This window comes from Adiantum capillus-veneris, chromosome 19 (assembly GCF_014529385.1).
Source record: "Adiantum capillus-veneris isolate H3 chromosome 19, ASM1452938v2, whole genome shotgun sequence".
NCBI lineage: Eukaryota > Viridiplantae > Streptophyta > Polypodiopsida > Polypodiales > Pteridaceae > Adiantum > Adiantum capillus-veneris.
In genome coordinates this window covers 117,842,919-117,857,213 of record NC_140949.1, presented here as the reverse complement: position 1 = coordinate 117,857,213, position 14,295 = coordinate 117,842,919, and the positions used below count along the sequence as shown (strand labels likewise).

The 14,295-nt window shown below is 41.2% G+C and overlaps 2 protein-coding genes across 2 annotated transcripts; one reads left to right on the top strand and one right to left on the bottom strand.

Annotated features, from left to right (window-relative positions):
- Positions 1 to 766: 766 nt before the first annotated feature.
- Positions 767 to 3,694, top strand: LOC147434725 (cationic amino acid transporter 1-like). The gene is made up of 2 exons (XM_086490024.1): positions 767 to 1,424; positions 2,169 to 3,694. Exons 1-2 carry the CDS (start codon positions 1,019 to 1,021, stop codon positions 3,560 to 3,562), a joined length of 1,800 nt encoding a protein of 599 aa, XP_086346150.1. The 5' UTR covers positions 767 to 1,018; the 3' UTR covers positions 3,563 to 3,694.
- Positions 3,695 to 3,953: 259 nt separating this feature from the next.
- On the bottom strand, positions 3,954 to 5,169 carry LOC147434724 (uncharacterized). Its single transcript, XM_086490023.1, has one exon. It carries the CDS (start codon positions 5,167 to 5,169, stop codon positions 4,672 to 4,674), a length of 498 nt encoding a protein of 165 aa, XP_086346149.1. The 3' UTR covers positions 3,954 to 4,671.
- Positions 5,170 to 14,295: the final 9,126 nt, after the last annotated feature.

Here is a 14,295-nt window from a genome sequence, read left to right as displayed (position 1 = left end):
ACTCAGATTGTCAGATACTTCTTCTTTCATAACATATGGCAAACAAGGAACCGCCGTGTTTTTGAAGGAGGATTTGAGGTGGCAAGCTTCGCAGAAATTATACAGGAAAGCAAAGTGCTAATTTGGGCACTCGGGCACAAGCATCACTCGGGGGATTGGTCTAGGACTACTTGTGCCTTGTTGTCAACAGACGGAATACCAAGGACGGGGGCAAACCTTGGCCATCGGTAGGAGTGGCTGCCCTAATAGCCGTTGTAATTATGATCCTGGATGTTGTCATGGCTTAACATGAGCATGACAAAACCTTGTAATTTTTTCGGTTGCTCAATACTCACAATTGTGAGTTTTGCAAAAAAAAAAAAAAGACTCTTAAAGATACATCTCCATTGTCATAAAGATTAGACCCTTTAAGTTTTCTTTGTAATGAAGCCTTACTATACTCATTTGAACATTTTCATTATGAAAGTGAGTGTGTATGTGTGTGCGCATCTTTCTCTCTCTCCATTAACAAGTCAAATGTGTTTTAATAATCGTTGAATTTATTACAGGAGAAAATGTTGCCTTCTTGAGGCCATCGTGAAGTCTTCACCTTGTTTAGTAAATGCTAACCCTGCTAGCCCATGGTGAGACTCAGCTCTAAGTAAGGGCAGACTTTTGTGAAAGCAACTCCAAGTACCTCACCACGTGGACAGTGGCAGCACTTAAATAGTGAGGGTGTCAACATGAGGACTTCAGTAGTGTGGAGATCTGACTCGCTGGTCAATGTTCTACTTGCGGTCCTGCGCTTTTGACGTGAATGACAGCCTAGTACGCATGTCGAATGGATGAGTCCATGATTCCCAGTATCTCGGAATCCTCTGCAAGCTTCCATGGAAAGCTTTTACCGACTTACAAGCTGTTCCTGTGTTAAAAGAGTTCTACATTTAGCGAGGCAAGGACAGCCATACACACAGGCTCTGTGCGTGCGTTTTTGAGAGAGAGAGAGAGAGAGAGAGAGAGAGAGAGAGAGAGAGAAGCTATGGCTGCGGAGGAAAAGATCAGCAGCCGCTGCTCAGGGTTTCTCCCTGGAAAGAATGATTTCTTGCCCGAGGCTTCCTTTCAAAGCTTGGGGGCGTATGGGCATGCCCTAATCAGCACGCCATCTCGCTTCCGCAACCGGCTCTTTGCATGCTCGAGCGATTTCATGGAGACTCACGGCATGGTGCATCGAAGCCAGCACACAATGAAAAAGACACTGTCGTGGTGGGACCTCATGTGGTTTGGCATCGGCGCCATCATAGGCGCGGGGATTTTCGTTCTTACTGGCCAAGAGGCGCACAACGCTGTTGGGCCAGCTGTCATTCTTGCCTATGTTGCTGCTGGTTTCTCTGCCATGCTTTCAGTCTTCTGCTACACAGAGTTTGCTATTGAGATTCCGGTTGCTGGTTAGTTTCAGTTTCACCCTGTTTTTCTTTATTCGATTGGTCTGTACTCTACTTTATGCCATTTCACAGCGAACACACACACACACACACACACACACATGTATGTACGCGTGTGTATGCATGTATTTATGTATGTATACACGTTGGACATGCATGGGAGCACATTCGTCCACGTGCACAAGCTTGATGTGAGCTGTGTGGCTAAATCACGAGTACGCATGCAACGGATTGTGCATGTCTGCAACTTTTTCATGTGAAAGAGAGATGGCTAGGTGTATGGATTAGATTGAGCGCATAGCAACAAACAATGGACATGGCACATAGCAAGGTTGTAGTAACTTTCATTTCTTCAAAGTGGCGATTTCCGTCTTATCTACAAATTTGCATTTTTTTGGTTGAAAGCATTTCCAAATCTCTGCAAATTGAAATACCCACAGCATATATACGAATACAGATGTGTGCATATTCAAGGCGGATGTTGTAAAAGCATGTCTTTTGGATCGGTGTGTGTATGTAGTCGAAGCAGATAGCCGTCGTGCGAATGCTGCCAGCAAGTTTGTGTATATAACTAAAGTAGATGTGCTTTTATGTGGATGGATCTGTGACATAGAGGAAATAGTGATGCCTCAATGTATGCATGTGTGGATGTGTGTGTATAGATGGTGTAGTTATTATCTGTGCTAATTTTGCCAGCAATGGTATTGACAGAAACTTTGATCCTTACACTTCCTTTTTTGAGTGCAGGTGGTTCGTTTGCTTATCTGCGTGTTGAATTAGGGGACTTTGTTGCATTCATTGCTGCTGGAAACATCATTCTAGAGTACGTAATAGGTGGAGCAGCTATTGGTCGGTCTTGGAGCTCTTACTTTGCTACTCTATGTGGCAGACCAAGCGCAGATGATTTTCGCATAAAGACCAACTTGGCAAATGATTTCAACCTTCTTGACCCTATTGCTGTGGCTGTTTTGCTCATTACTGGGCTCGTTGCAACTTGGAGCACAAAGGCTACTTCTCTACTCAATTGGATAGCGTCCTTGGCAAACATGGCTATTATTCTGTTTGTGATAATTGCTGGGCTAGTGCATGCTGAGCCGGCAAATCTGACTCCCTTTTTACCCTTTGGAGTACGGGGCATCTTCAAGGCAGCGTCAGTTCTTTTCTTTGCATATCTTGGGTTTGATGCTGTTGCAACCATGGCGGAAGAGACAAAGAATCCTGGAAAGGACATCCCAATTGGTTTGTTGGGGTCTATGATTATCACCACAGTTCTGTATTGTTTAATGGCTTTGACGCTATCGATGATGCAGCCGCGCACAGCAATTGATCCGAATGCCCCTTTCTCATTGGCTTTTAAGGCGCGTGCAGGGTGGGCATGGGCTCAGTATTTGGTTGCTTTGGGTGCTTTAAAAGGCATGACGACGGTGCTACTAGTGAGTGCCTTGGGGCAAGCCAGATATGTGACACACATAGCAAGGACACATATGATACCTCCATGGTTTGCAAAAGTAAGTGAGAAGACAGGCACTCCGATACGCGCAACGTTGGTGATGTTCTCAGCTAGTGCTGTTGTTGCATTTTTCAGCAGTCTTGATGTGTTGGCGAATCTTCTCTCTATCAGTACACTCTTCATCTTCATGCTGGTGGCCGTCGCCCTTCTGGTGAGGCGCTATTATGTGAGTGGACAGACGAGTGTGAAAGTGCTGAGGCGGTTCCAGGTGTTCCTCATTTTGATTCTGTTGTCGTCGGCGGGTACGGCTTACTATTGGGCTACCCATGATGGATGGATAGGGTACGCCATCACGCTGCCGGTTTGGTTTTTCGCGACCCTTGGCCTTGCGGTGTTTGTTCCAAAGGCCCGACAACCGCAAATTTGGGGCACTCCTTTAGTCCCATGGCTTCCCTCTCTCTCAATTTCCATGAACGTTTTCCTGTTGGGGTCCATCGATAAGCTCTCCTTTGTTAGGTTTGCTGTGTGGACTCTCTTGATACTTGTGTATTATCTTTTCGTTGGATTGCATGCCTCGTACGACATGGCGGTCGACCCAAAGGAGAGTCTTAGCGAGGAGGGCAGGGATATTGCCATGAAGCCTCAGTTACCAGCTCAAATTGGAACGAATGAACGGAGTCTAGTGGGTTGACATGTTGCCATTGTATAGAGTTACGAGACAAACAGGTCAACAGAGTTACATACAAGGGTGAAGCTCTCCCAAAAACATTATTTTAATTGTTATTGTTGGTGCTATTTTGATTTGCTGAAAAATTATGATAGTGTGTTCCATGTTTTCATTAGTGTGCACGTGCGGGCGCACGCGCGAGAGAGAGAGAGAGAGAGAGAGAGAGAGAGAGAGAGAGAGAGAGACTGACTTTGAGACTTAACTTCAAAAACTTGAGTTACCATTTCAATTTTGGGTTTTGTTTCTCTTGGTTCATCACGAAGTTCCTTCACTGAACTACTACAAACTTAAAACTGCCCTACACCATATTTGGTTTAGTTGTAGAGGGATTAGTCTCTACACTTGAGATGTCGAGACCTATATGCGTGTGTGAGGGGTACATACGGGCGAGTAATGCTAATAGTACATGGTTTGGCGTGCCATGAGAAAGGCCGCATCTACAAGGCAGTGCTTGTTGTGACAGCTAGCGTTTGGCCTTGAAACTGTTCGATTTGCGTGCATTTGAAGGAAAGTTAGAAACCAAGCTTAATGAAAATCAAGCTTAACATGCAATCATTCCACTCTAACAAAGGACTTTTGTTGTGATTGATAATGGCTGGGGGATTGACTAAGGTTTACCGGATGGTAACATGTAAGGAAGGCGGGGTTATACAAGGGAGAAAAGGGGCATTTTACAGACAATGGTCCTGTATATAGGGGTTCAAAGGGGGCATTTCATGTACGTAGTAGTTGTCCCCTTGTCATTATAAGTCGATCCCTCCGGGAGAAATGCAATCAACCATTGGTTAGCTGAATGCTCAATCAAGTGCAATGACACAAGATGGTAGTAGGTTAAGGCATCTTCACAATTGGCATGTTGATGGCTCCGGAGTCTGTACTGAAAAATGCGTAAATCTAAACATTCTTAGCCATTGAGGTAAGGTGGAAGTGGCCCCAATTTCATCTCTTTCAATATACTTTCCTGGCAGTGATGTGTCAAAGACATACCTGCAACATAGTGAAAGTTCTCCAGTGCGATTGTCGTCCTGGAACCTTTGCTCATACAAATTTAGGTTGGGGTTTAACCCTTTCTCTCATTGTAAATCAAATTGGTGTCTCCAAACCCAATGGCCCATGAATATATCAATGTCGTCGTCGGGCCGTGGGTGGCCGCTTGGTGGTGGAACATAACTTTCAACATCCTGGAGGGGGAGCTGATCGTTTAGGATCCGTTCAACACCGTAATCTTCTTGATAATCATCTAGCATGCTCACAATATATTGCAGTCCCCTATAATATTCAAGGTTATTGGCGTGGGAGGCATTTAGACCAAACGGCCAGCGGTGCTCTGGAAACCTTCCGTACACATACAACTGTGATAAAGAAATGGGTTCCTCATCCCTCCAGAAACGTAAATCTTCCTTGCGCTGTGCTCGTCCTTTAGCAATGTAACTCTGCAAGTAGCTCTTCCGTCGTTTGAAAAGCCTGATCCATGGCATGATATCATTTGACAAGATCCTGTCCAACTCTTGGGACTGTGGTGATCTGATTGCGACAAGGACAAAGTGATCGAAGCGGTGTGGAACCCACATGTTGAACAAGTGTACGAAGCGTTGCAGAGCGGTGAAGAGCGAGGCGACAACACATGATGTGGTCAAGGTGTGTAAGTAGCGAGGGTCATCCTCGATGTTGACGATGTCGTCTTCGTCTTCGAATTCGTCAAAGTCGGAGAGGCGGTTGAAATAGAGGCGGCTGGCAGAGAAGCAGAGCGACTTGAGAGAGACGGGGAACTTTTCGATGAGCGATTGGAGGAGGGAGGAGTAGAGGAATCTGATGGAGGGGTCGAGGGACGTGCTGACGAAGGAGCCGGTGAGGCAGAGGCGGGGAGGGGAGAAACGAGTGGCTCTGGGCAGAGATGTAGGCAGCCACATCATCTGCATTTGCTCTATGGGTGTCTCCAGGTTCCTTCCATTCCACATAGCATTCTCTCTATACAACACGTTGTTGGCCACGCTCCGATCTAGCGGTCTGTTCATATTCAGCTGCTCCATCTCTCTCTCTCTCTCTCTCTCTCACACACACACACACACACACACACACGCCTGCTACATCCCTCACCCCCCTTCTCTCTCTCGCCTCCGCCTGTGTGTGCTTGCGCGCGCTCGCCTTCAAACGGACACCTCTTTTCGAGCAAAAGATTTTCACGTGAAATGGTGGGCGATAGTATTCAAGTCAACATTAGAATAGCGATTGCAGACAATTTATAAGGAGAGAATACACTCGTAAGCATAGAATTGGCTCATTCATCATCCAAGAAACAAATTCGAGATCCCTAAACCGCTCCCAACCCTGATTGGAAGGGCCATTACCATTTCATACACCAAGGACCAATTTAGTGTCCTGAAAGTCTTAAGAAATGGAAATAGAAAGTAAAGGGATCACCACCTTACAGAGTTCGATTGCAAAAAGCTCTTCCTATCAAAAACTTTGTCCTGGACATATACTTCCCTTGACCTGTCAAAATTTGGTATTGGATAATAATAACGATGTAAGTTTTTTTTTCCTCGACATACCATAGGTCCACAGGGAGAGGTGCTTATCCCTTCCGAATATTAGCCATGTTACATGGTCGGGCAATAGCTGCGTACCATCGGGCAAGAGCCACGTGTAGGCATCACCATGGCTACCTAATTGATGCTCTACGTGCTAGGAACGACGGAGAGAAACTCAAAGCAACCAGCTAGGAACCTCCTCCTCGGGCGACCCACTCCAAGAGGAGGATGCACTCAAGTGTCCAAGGGCAAGAGCCCTAGCAACACGAACACCAAGTGAGCATAAGGTGTCCCCCTAGAGTGTGATCCATCAGCGGATTTGAACCCACAACCCGTAGGTTGAGAGGCCAGAGCCTTACCGTTAAATCAACTCTTTGGGGACAATAATGATATAAGTCACAATGCTATCGAACTTAAATGCAAGGTTCCATATACCAACATTGCATATTTTATCACTTTCAAAATTTAGTTTGAAAACCTTTTTCGATTAAGTCTAGCATGACTATACCAGGCTTTGGTAACTTCCATGATGGCTTCCCTAAAATCTAATACAATCCAGCCATTTTTGCATCTTTGTTGTTGTCTTTATCTCTTGAATCCTTTTTTTTACTTGCTTCATCTTGTTCACTGAGAATTTTTTGCTATTGCATTTGATGGTTGTCTCTTTGGTTCTCCTTTTGCAGTTTTATCTTTAAACGTGTGATCTTTTGCAACTTGCATTAATATTTTTAGATTATTATAAAGGAATCAACACATTTTCTTGCTCTTGATCTCCCATGGGGTTCTTCAAGTCCGCATTTTTGCCATAATAATTCTTTGATTTTACCCCATTCTTTAGTATCTCATGTTCCGCCTTCAGATCTTCATACTTCTCTTCGCTATTCCATGTTTTTGCAAAAGTTTGATAAGGTTACTTACCAACTAAACAAGTTTCTTCTTTAGCTTTGCCCGATCCCGCTCCTTGTTTTCATACTTCTGATTTTAAAGCTTCTACATCATGTGTGGAGAGATACCACCCATCCACATCAACTCCTTTGACATCTCTCTTACTTAACATTCCAACTCTTTGTATGCTTGAACCCATTGAGAGTAAGATATTGTTCTTTGACCATGATTTTGAATGATCAAGTGAAAGCAAGTCCATTCGCTCACCCACATCATATAATCATTCATCTCTCTCCATGTTTTGAATTTTTCAGAGTGATTCTTTTGAAAGATTAGGTTTGTGGAACAAATAGATTAAAGCTCGATGATTTACATGAATCACCACTTTAGTTGAAATTTATAAAGTATGAATTTTTGTAATCCAAAAATCATCCCCAAAAACATTCTTCCAATAATTGTGTAACTCTTCTCTGCAAGGTGTCCACACTCTACTAACATAGTTAAACTAGCTTTTTGGTTCTTCTTGCATTAGAACCGCTCCAATTGTTGTATGGGGTGTATCAACAAACATATGGATTAATAAATCCCAATTTGGTGGTATCAGGACAGGTGCACAAAATAGCATTTTCTTGAGAAGTTCAAATGCAATTGCATGTTCTTCTTTTCTAAGCAAATTCCATAATTTTTTTGGTTAATTGTGTCAATGGTAAACATATATAGGCTAGGTTACTTAGAAACATACTATGCCGCTGTACTTGACCAATGAACCTCATCAACTGCTTCATTGTGTTTGGAGGTAAAGATTTCAAAATGACTTCTACTTTCCTTGGATGAATTGCAAAGCCTTCCTCATTGATCATGTGTCCCAACAAAATGTTTCTCTTCTTAGAAAAATGCACATTTTGCAGGATTCAAGGATAATCTTGATTTCCTATATTTTTCAAAGCATAGCCTTAAATGCTTTAGGTGATCCACTGTAACATAAGTAAAATCCAAAGCGTTGTATGCTCTAACCCAACCATAGGGGTCCCTCCTATTAGACTCGGATGTGATCTTTCACATCCCAATCTATTAAGACTGGGATGTGATTGTCCACCCAACCATAGGGGTCCCTCTTAATGGACTCGAATGTGATTGTTAACACTTGGCCGTCTGATCATGACCCAAGCCTTGGTGTGTAGGGCTATACACCCCTCTAGCCAACCGTGGCCTCTTGAAATCCCATGTGGACTCGCCTTGCGCAACTATCTGTGCATGCCTTTCATGGACCATGGTCTCAATGCTATAGATGACATGACATTGCCTCCCTCTGAAGCAAAGTTTACATCCTCGTAAACATCCTTGGATCCCTAAAGAGAGAAAACCTTATTGTAAAATATATGCGGGATTCTAGGCATCGTATGCCTCTCTTACGAGCGAGCTCTCTACATAGGAGCACTGTAATTATCTGTTCACCAAACCATAGGAGTCCCTCTTAATAAACTTGGATGTAGCAGTTCGGTTATGACCCAAGCTTGGCTGGTCATGAGAGGATAACCATCAGTTGAATCCTCCAGTAGACACTGCGGCCTTGCTCTTGAATTGCGGCCTTGCTCTTGAAGGGCAACAAGCACATGATGCAAGTACAACATCCAACAAGAGGGCGAAGAACCACTAGAGCATTTGATGAAGAGGTAAATTATATTAGTACTCTTCCTGAAAGGTGAGATCAGTAATTTGATGAAATTCAACAATGCTCTCATTATGAACAAATGAAGAATCCTTGAAGAGGAAAGGAATGTTAGACAGTTTTAGAGACAAGCACTATCTATTTGTCAAACCTAGGTGGAGAGAGAAGGCCAATGATTTGAGAATTGATTTTTCAACTTGCAAAGAAAGTAGAAAGAATAATCTCAATGTGCACATTCAAGTCTTTGAGTAATATACTGAAGTCAAGTATATCAAAGCACGAGATTGGGTAAAGTATTTTTCCCAAAATCTAAAGGATATAACTAGAAAATGGTACTACCACCACCCAATGAGTAAACTGAAAACTTACTCTAAATTGAAGAAAGCCTTCATTCTCAAATATAGTGAGAATAGAGGGGATGAGGACATCCTATGTGATCTAGAAAAAACACAATAAGAAAAATTATCAATAAGAAGCTATCTAGAGAAAATCAAGGAGCTTATGACTCAAATGTATGAACCACCTTCAGAAATAGAGAATGAGAGCATGGTTTTTGAGCAGCTTCAGAAGTAAGGAGCTAAGTAGTAGGAGGTGCCAAATCCAACAAAGAAGTTCAATGACTTGGTTTAGAGAGCATTGAAACTAAAACAATAAGCAAAGAAGAAAAGAGCCAAAGAGTCAAATCTAGTTCCGGTTTCAGTGAGAGTTCTTCATAAGAAACATCATCTAGCTCTAGTTCATCAGGAACTACGAGTTTTGAAGATGAAGAATAGCTGAAAACAAAGAAGAAATGGGCTTAGATTAAGAAGATTGAAGAATTTCCCAAGCAGATCTTTGAAATTTTGAGAGCCATACCATCCTTAAGAAAGGTGGAGACCTGATTTTTTGATGTAAGTCTAATCAAATCTACACTTATGAGTGTGTCTAGAGTACTTATTGCTTAAGCTATGGTCAAATCTGAACAATTACGAAATCAAAATAGATCATTTTAAACAAGGGAAAGATGTATCAGTGATTGCATTTACCAATCTAGAACCTATTAAGGAAGAGAAGTTTGTGGAGAATCAAGAGAATGGAGAGCCTACCACTGCAACAGCTAGAAGGGGAAGATATCAAAATTTCTCTAGCAGAGACAAAGGAGAAGGGATTTCAACAGAAGAGATTTCAATTGTTACACCTATGGGAAGTATGGTCCGAAAAATATAAAGGTTGAAGTGGTCGAAGTAAAGATGGCTAAACCAGTACTAGTGAGAGTGATCTCTAGGAGCTTTGGTGTCATAATCTCTCTAGTAGTAGAGATGGAGATGCACATAGTCCTTTTGGATCAGAAGAGGGTTCAAGAACAAAACAACAATATCCATAAATTTTTACAATGATGAACTAGCGGTAGAGCTTCAGAAGAAGCAATGCATCAAGCACTAGGAATGGCTAGCTCAAAACAATGAATCAGGCACTAGGAATGATTAGTTCAAATAATGATTCAGAAGCCTGAAAGCATAGTCACCAAAGGGGAGATCCTGTACCAACTAGTTCAAACTCTCTGCACAATGAATATGAAGCTAGCATAAGGAAAATTCATTGCCCAGAAGGAAGGGAGAAGGAATGTCTACATGATGACCAATAAGTTGAAGAGTGGAAGTTGGGAATCAAAGTAAATCCAAAGATCATTAAGGTTAACATCTGAAACCAGCAATCAAGGAAAGAGCGAGATCTATTTTCCAGAAATATAGAGATTGTTTTTCATGGAACACATTGATTTTAAAGGAGTACTAATCTAGAGGTATGTCAACATTGAATACCATTGAAACCTGGTACTCAACTAGTCACACTTCGGAGAAATAATGAATCCCGATTACACAAAGAAGGTAAAAGAAGAAATTGATAACCTTCTGAAAACTTGATTTGTCATAGAAGTGCAAGTAGTAAGTGGTTGTTTCTTATTGTGGTGGTACCAAAGCCTAGAACAATAAACTTTAAGTCTATGTAGATTATAGGAATTTGAATGCCCAAAATATTAAGGATCTTTTCCCTCTACCATTCACTAACATGATTTTGTATGAGATTGCAGAGCAGGAAACGTATAGGTTTCTAAATGGGTACAATGGCTTTAATTAGTTAAAAATAACTCCAAAAGACAAATCCAAGGCAATCTTTATCATTGAATGGGGATATTTCATGTATTTAGTCATGTAATTTGGACTATGTAATGCTCCAACTACATTTCATAGGTGTATGATGGATATTTGCAATGATTTTTTCCATGAGTTCTTGACCATATTTGTGGACGATTTCACTATATTCTTGACAGAGGAAATGCATATTCTATTTTTGGAAATGGCTTTTGAAAAATGTAGAGGAAAGAGAATATGCATGAACCCTTTCAAATCTGTATTCATGGTATGGAAGGGACAACTATTAGGCCATGTATAAGTTTCCAAAAATGACATTGAAATGCTTGAAGACAAAATCAAAAGCGTCCAATAGGTTATAGGACCTTCCAATGTGTGCGAACTCAGCTTTTTTTTGGGATATGTTCATTTATGTAAAAGATTTGGTTTATATGTTTTTAGAGAAGGCATTACACATTATATGAAGAAGCCTAGAAAGACCTTGAGTATGTCTGGTCCCTTGAATGTGAAACAACATTTCAACCATTGAATTAAGATATTAGCAAAAAACCAATACTTTACCAACCCAAGTGAGAAGTAATTTTGCATGTACATGTTGATGCATTTGGACTAGTGATGGGTGCCATATTAGCACAACCTAGAGGCAGAATGGATTATCTAGTGTATTTTGCAAGCTGAAGGTTCAATAAGGTAGGGCACAAATACTTGACCACAAAGAAGGAAGCCTTGGGAATGGTCTTCTCAATGCAGGACTAAGGTCACACATGATTTTCTAGGAAAGTTATTTCATTTTTATGTGGGACATCAGACCCTATTATATCTTATCAACAAAGTAGTCATCCAAGGAAGACTAATCAGATGGATGATGTTTCTACTGGATTTTAAGTTGAAGAGATTTTCATAAGCCTAGAAAAACCCATTATGGCGCTAGTTTTCTACAGAGTGAAGGAATCCCATCCACATAGCCGAGGGATGAACCAGTAGAGGTTGAATTACTTTAGACTACAATTGTTGACCAACCAAATCTTGAATGACAAGAGATTTATGATGTCTTACAACAAGCGAGTCTATCAAAAAACTGGTCTCAATCTACTAAAACATCACTCATACTCAAAAGTCTTGAATGCACAATAATTGGAGGACCTTGATAGATTGGGAATAGATAGGGTGTTAAGATGTGTACCAATTTAAGCTAGACCGTGTGAAGCTCATACTGGAAATTTTGGAGGATATTCTCCACTATAATCACTCATAATAAAATCTTACTAGCTGAACTATGGTGGAAAAGCATGATGGTAGATGTTTTAACTTTTTGCAAAACCCATGATATTTGCTGGAAAATGGATAGGCCCATTGCAACAAATATGACATTGTTAACCACCGTTTAGCCCTTAGAAGTATTTGTGAAGGGGGGGTCAAACTTCATGAGACCTTTGAAGAAGGTAACACCCGGAAAGAACAAGTACATAGTCATGAAAACGCGCTATGTGAGCAAGGGGGTGGAAGCCAAGGCACTCCTAAATAACATAGAAAAATCCACATCTTGCTTCATTTATGAGCACACCATTTGTTGGTATGCCTTGTCAAATTAGTTTCAAATGAGGAAAGTCATTCTATCAATGCAACTATTCAAATTTTGACTAAAATATTTTCCAATCAAAATGTAGCTAATGATGGAGCAAATGATGGACATGGATGGGAGCACTTGATGAGGCAAGGGAATGGCTAAGAAGAGGCTCAATGGGATGTTGAAAGGTTTGAGACGAAGCAAGGATCTAGTGTTAGCAAATGTGATGCTTTTCTAGAAAGGAAATGGGGCCAAAACACTAGCTGCTGGGCTGATTGCTATGGTGTGGAGCAAAAATGCTAGGGTATCATTGTAGGAAAAAATGCTAGGCTGGTCTGCTAGCACTCTCAACTAATGGAAACAACACTAGCTGAAGTGTTTTTTAATACTGAGTTTTAAGTCCAAGTCCAAAAAATAATGCCATGTCGTGAAAACGTAAAAATACGCACACATGAGAGTTTTTAAGCGTTAACTTATTGATATGTGAACCATTTGACAAAACAACTGGACCAACACATCCCTCTAGCCTACATCTACATGCATGTCATGTCAACAGATGCCCATCGGAGTGTAAGAACATTTGTCAAAATGTTTGTACAAACCATTTATGCAAGAGGGTTCTAAAACTAGAAAACATAATCTCATGGACAGGTCTTGCGAGTAGGCTCACAAAATTTCCAGGTACTAATCCTCCTAGGATTCTAGAAACTCCTATCTAGAGATATGTATATTGTGGTCTATGGCCTAACATCTTGGATTCTTCCATGTGCTTGTATTGGCACTCAAACTCCCCAACTAGTGGGCTTCCTCCACAACCCAATTGAGGGCGCAAAAGAGCATAAGAAGCATCTATCCTGTGCCAAAGTTCAAGAAATCAAAGAAAACTACCCCAAGAACATTATAATGCCCGTCTCCTTCACCAATGTAGTATACTCACTACTAGACAAGAGGTCAAACCAACTGCCTTGCCCAAGAGCAAGCACCTATTTAAATTGATAAAGGAAACTACAATTCAATTCTTGGCACACACAACATGGTTCACACCAAGAAGTTCGACCACACACCACAATATAATTGGATCTTGGACTCGACAAAGCATAACCATGTGGCACCACAAAGAGCCATGTTCACATGAAATCTTCTGCTTATTGTGAGGTACGAATAGTCGATGAAAAATTCATTGTCCACCCAAGGAGCTTCATTTGTCCCTTGATCCTTGAATTTGAGAAAATGTTGCTTTTCCTTCTTATTTCCATATTGAAATCAAAGCAACCAAACTAAAATTGGAGCAATTAAATATGCTTGAACTTGATGAATATGATTGGAACAATGATCTCTAGTGGTTCTTCTTTTAGACTGATCCTTGGAAGTGCACCCTTTTGGTGAAAACTCTTCAAGTCCATTTTGAAAACTCTTTGGGCCTCTTGTAGATGCTCCAAAGGTATTGACTTGTAGAATTTTGCATTTTTTTCTTGAGTGCCCTAAAATCCACAAAAAAATGGAAAAGTATGCCAGGCTGGAAAAATGTGCAAATGCGTGCACATGGAAGTTTTTAGGCAATAAATCACTGATATGTGAACCATTTGACAAAAGAGATAAACCAACATGTTCCTCTAGCCTATACCTACATGCATGTCATATCAAATGCCCACCAAAGTGTAATAACATTTGTCAAAACTTGTGTACAAGACCATTTAGCAAGAGGGTTCAAAAATTGGAAAACCTAAACTAACAAGCTTGTTTAGACATGTAGGTCTTGCAAGCAGGCTCACAAAATTGCCGCTACTAATTCTTTGAGAATTCTAGAGTCTCCTATCTAGAGATCTGTACATAATTGGATCTGGGAGTTGATGAAGCATGTTCACATGGCACACAGAGCCATGTGCACATGAAATGAAAGTAGTAATAAGGCCATA

Bases quoted from the DNA above. Each gene is read 5' to 3' on its own strand.
- LOC147434725 (XM_086490024.1), top strand. From the start codon at position 1,019: ATGGCTGCGGAGGAAAAGATCAGCAGCCGCTGCTCAGGGTTTCTCCCT. The intron at 1,425-2,168 runs GTTAGTTTCAGT...TTTTGAGTGCAG, and splicing joins TATTGAGATTCCGGTTGCTG to GTGGTTCGTTTGCTTATCTG.
- LOC147434724 (XM_086490023.1), bottom strand. From the start codon at position 5,169: ATGTGGGTTCCACACCGCTTCGATCACTTTGTCCTTGTCGCAATCAGA.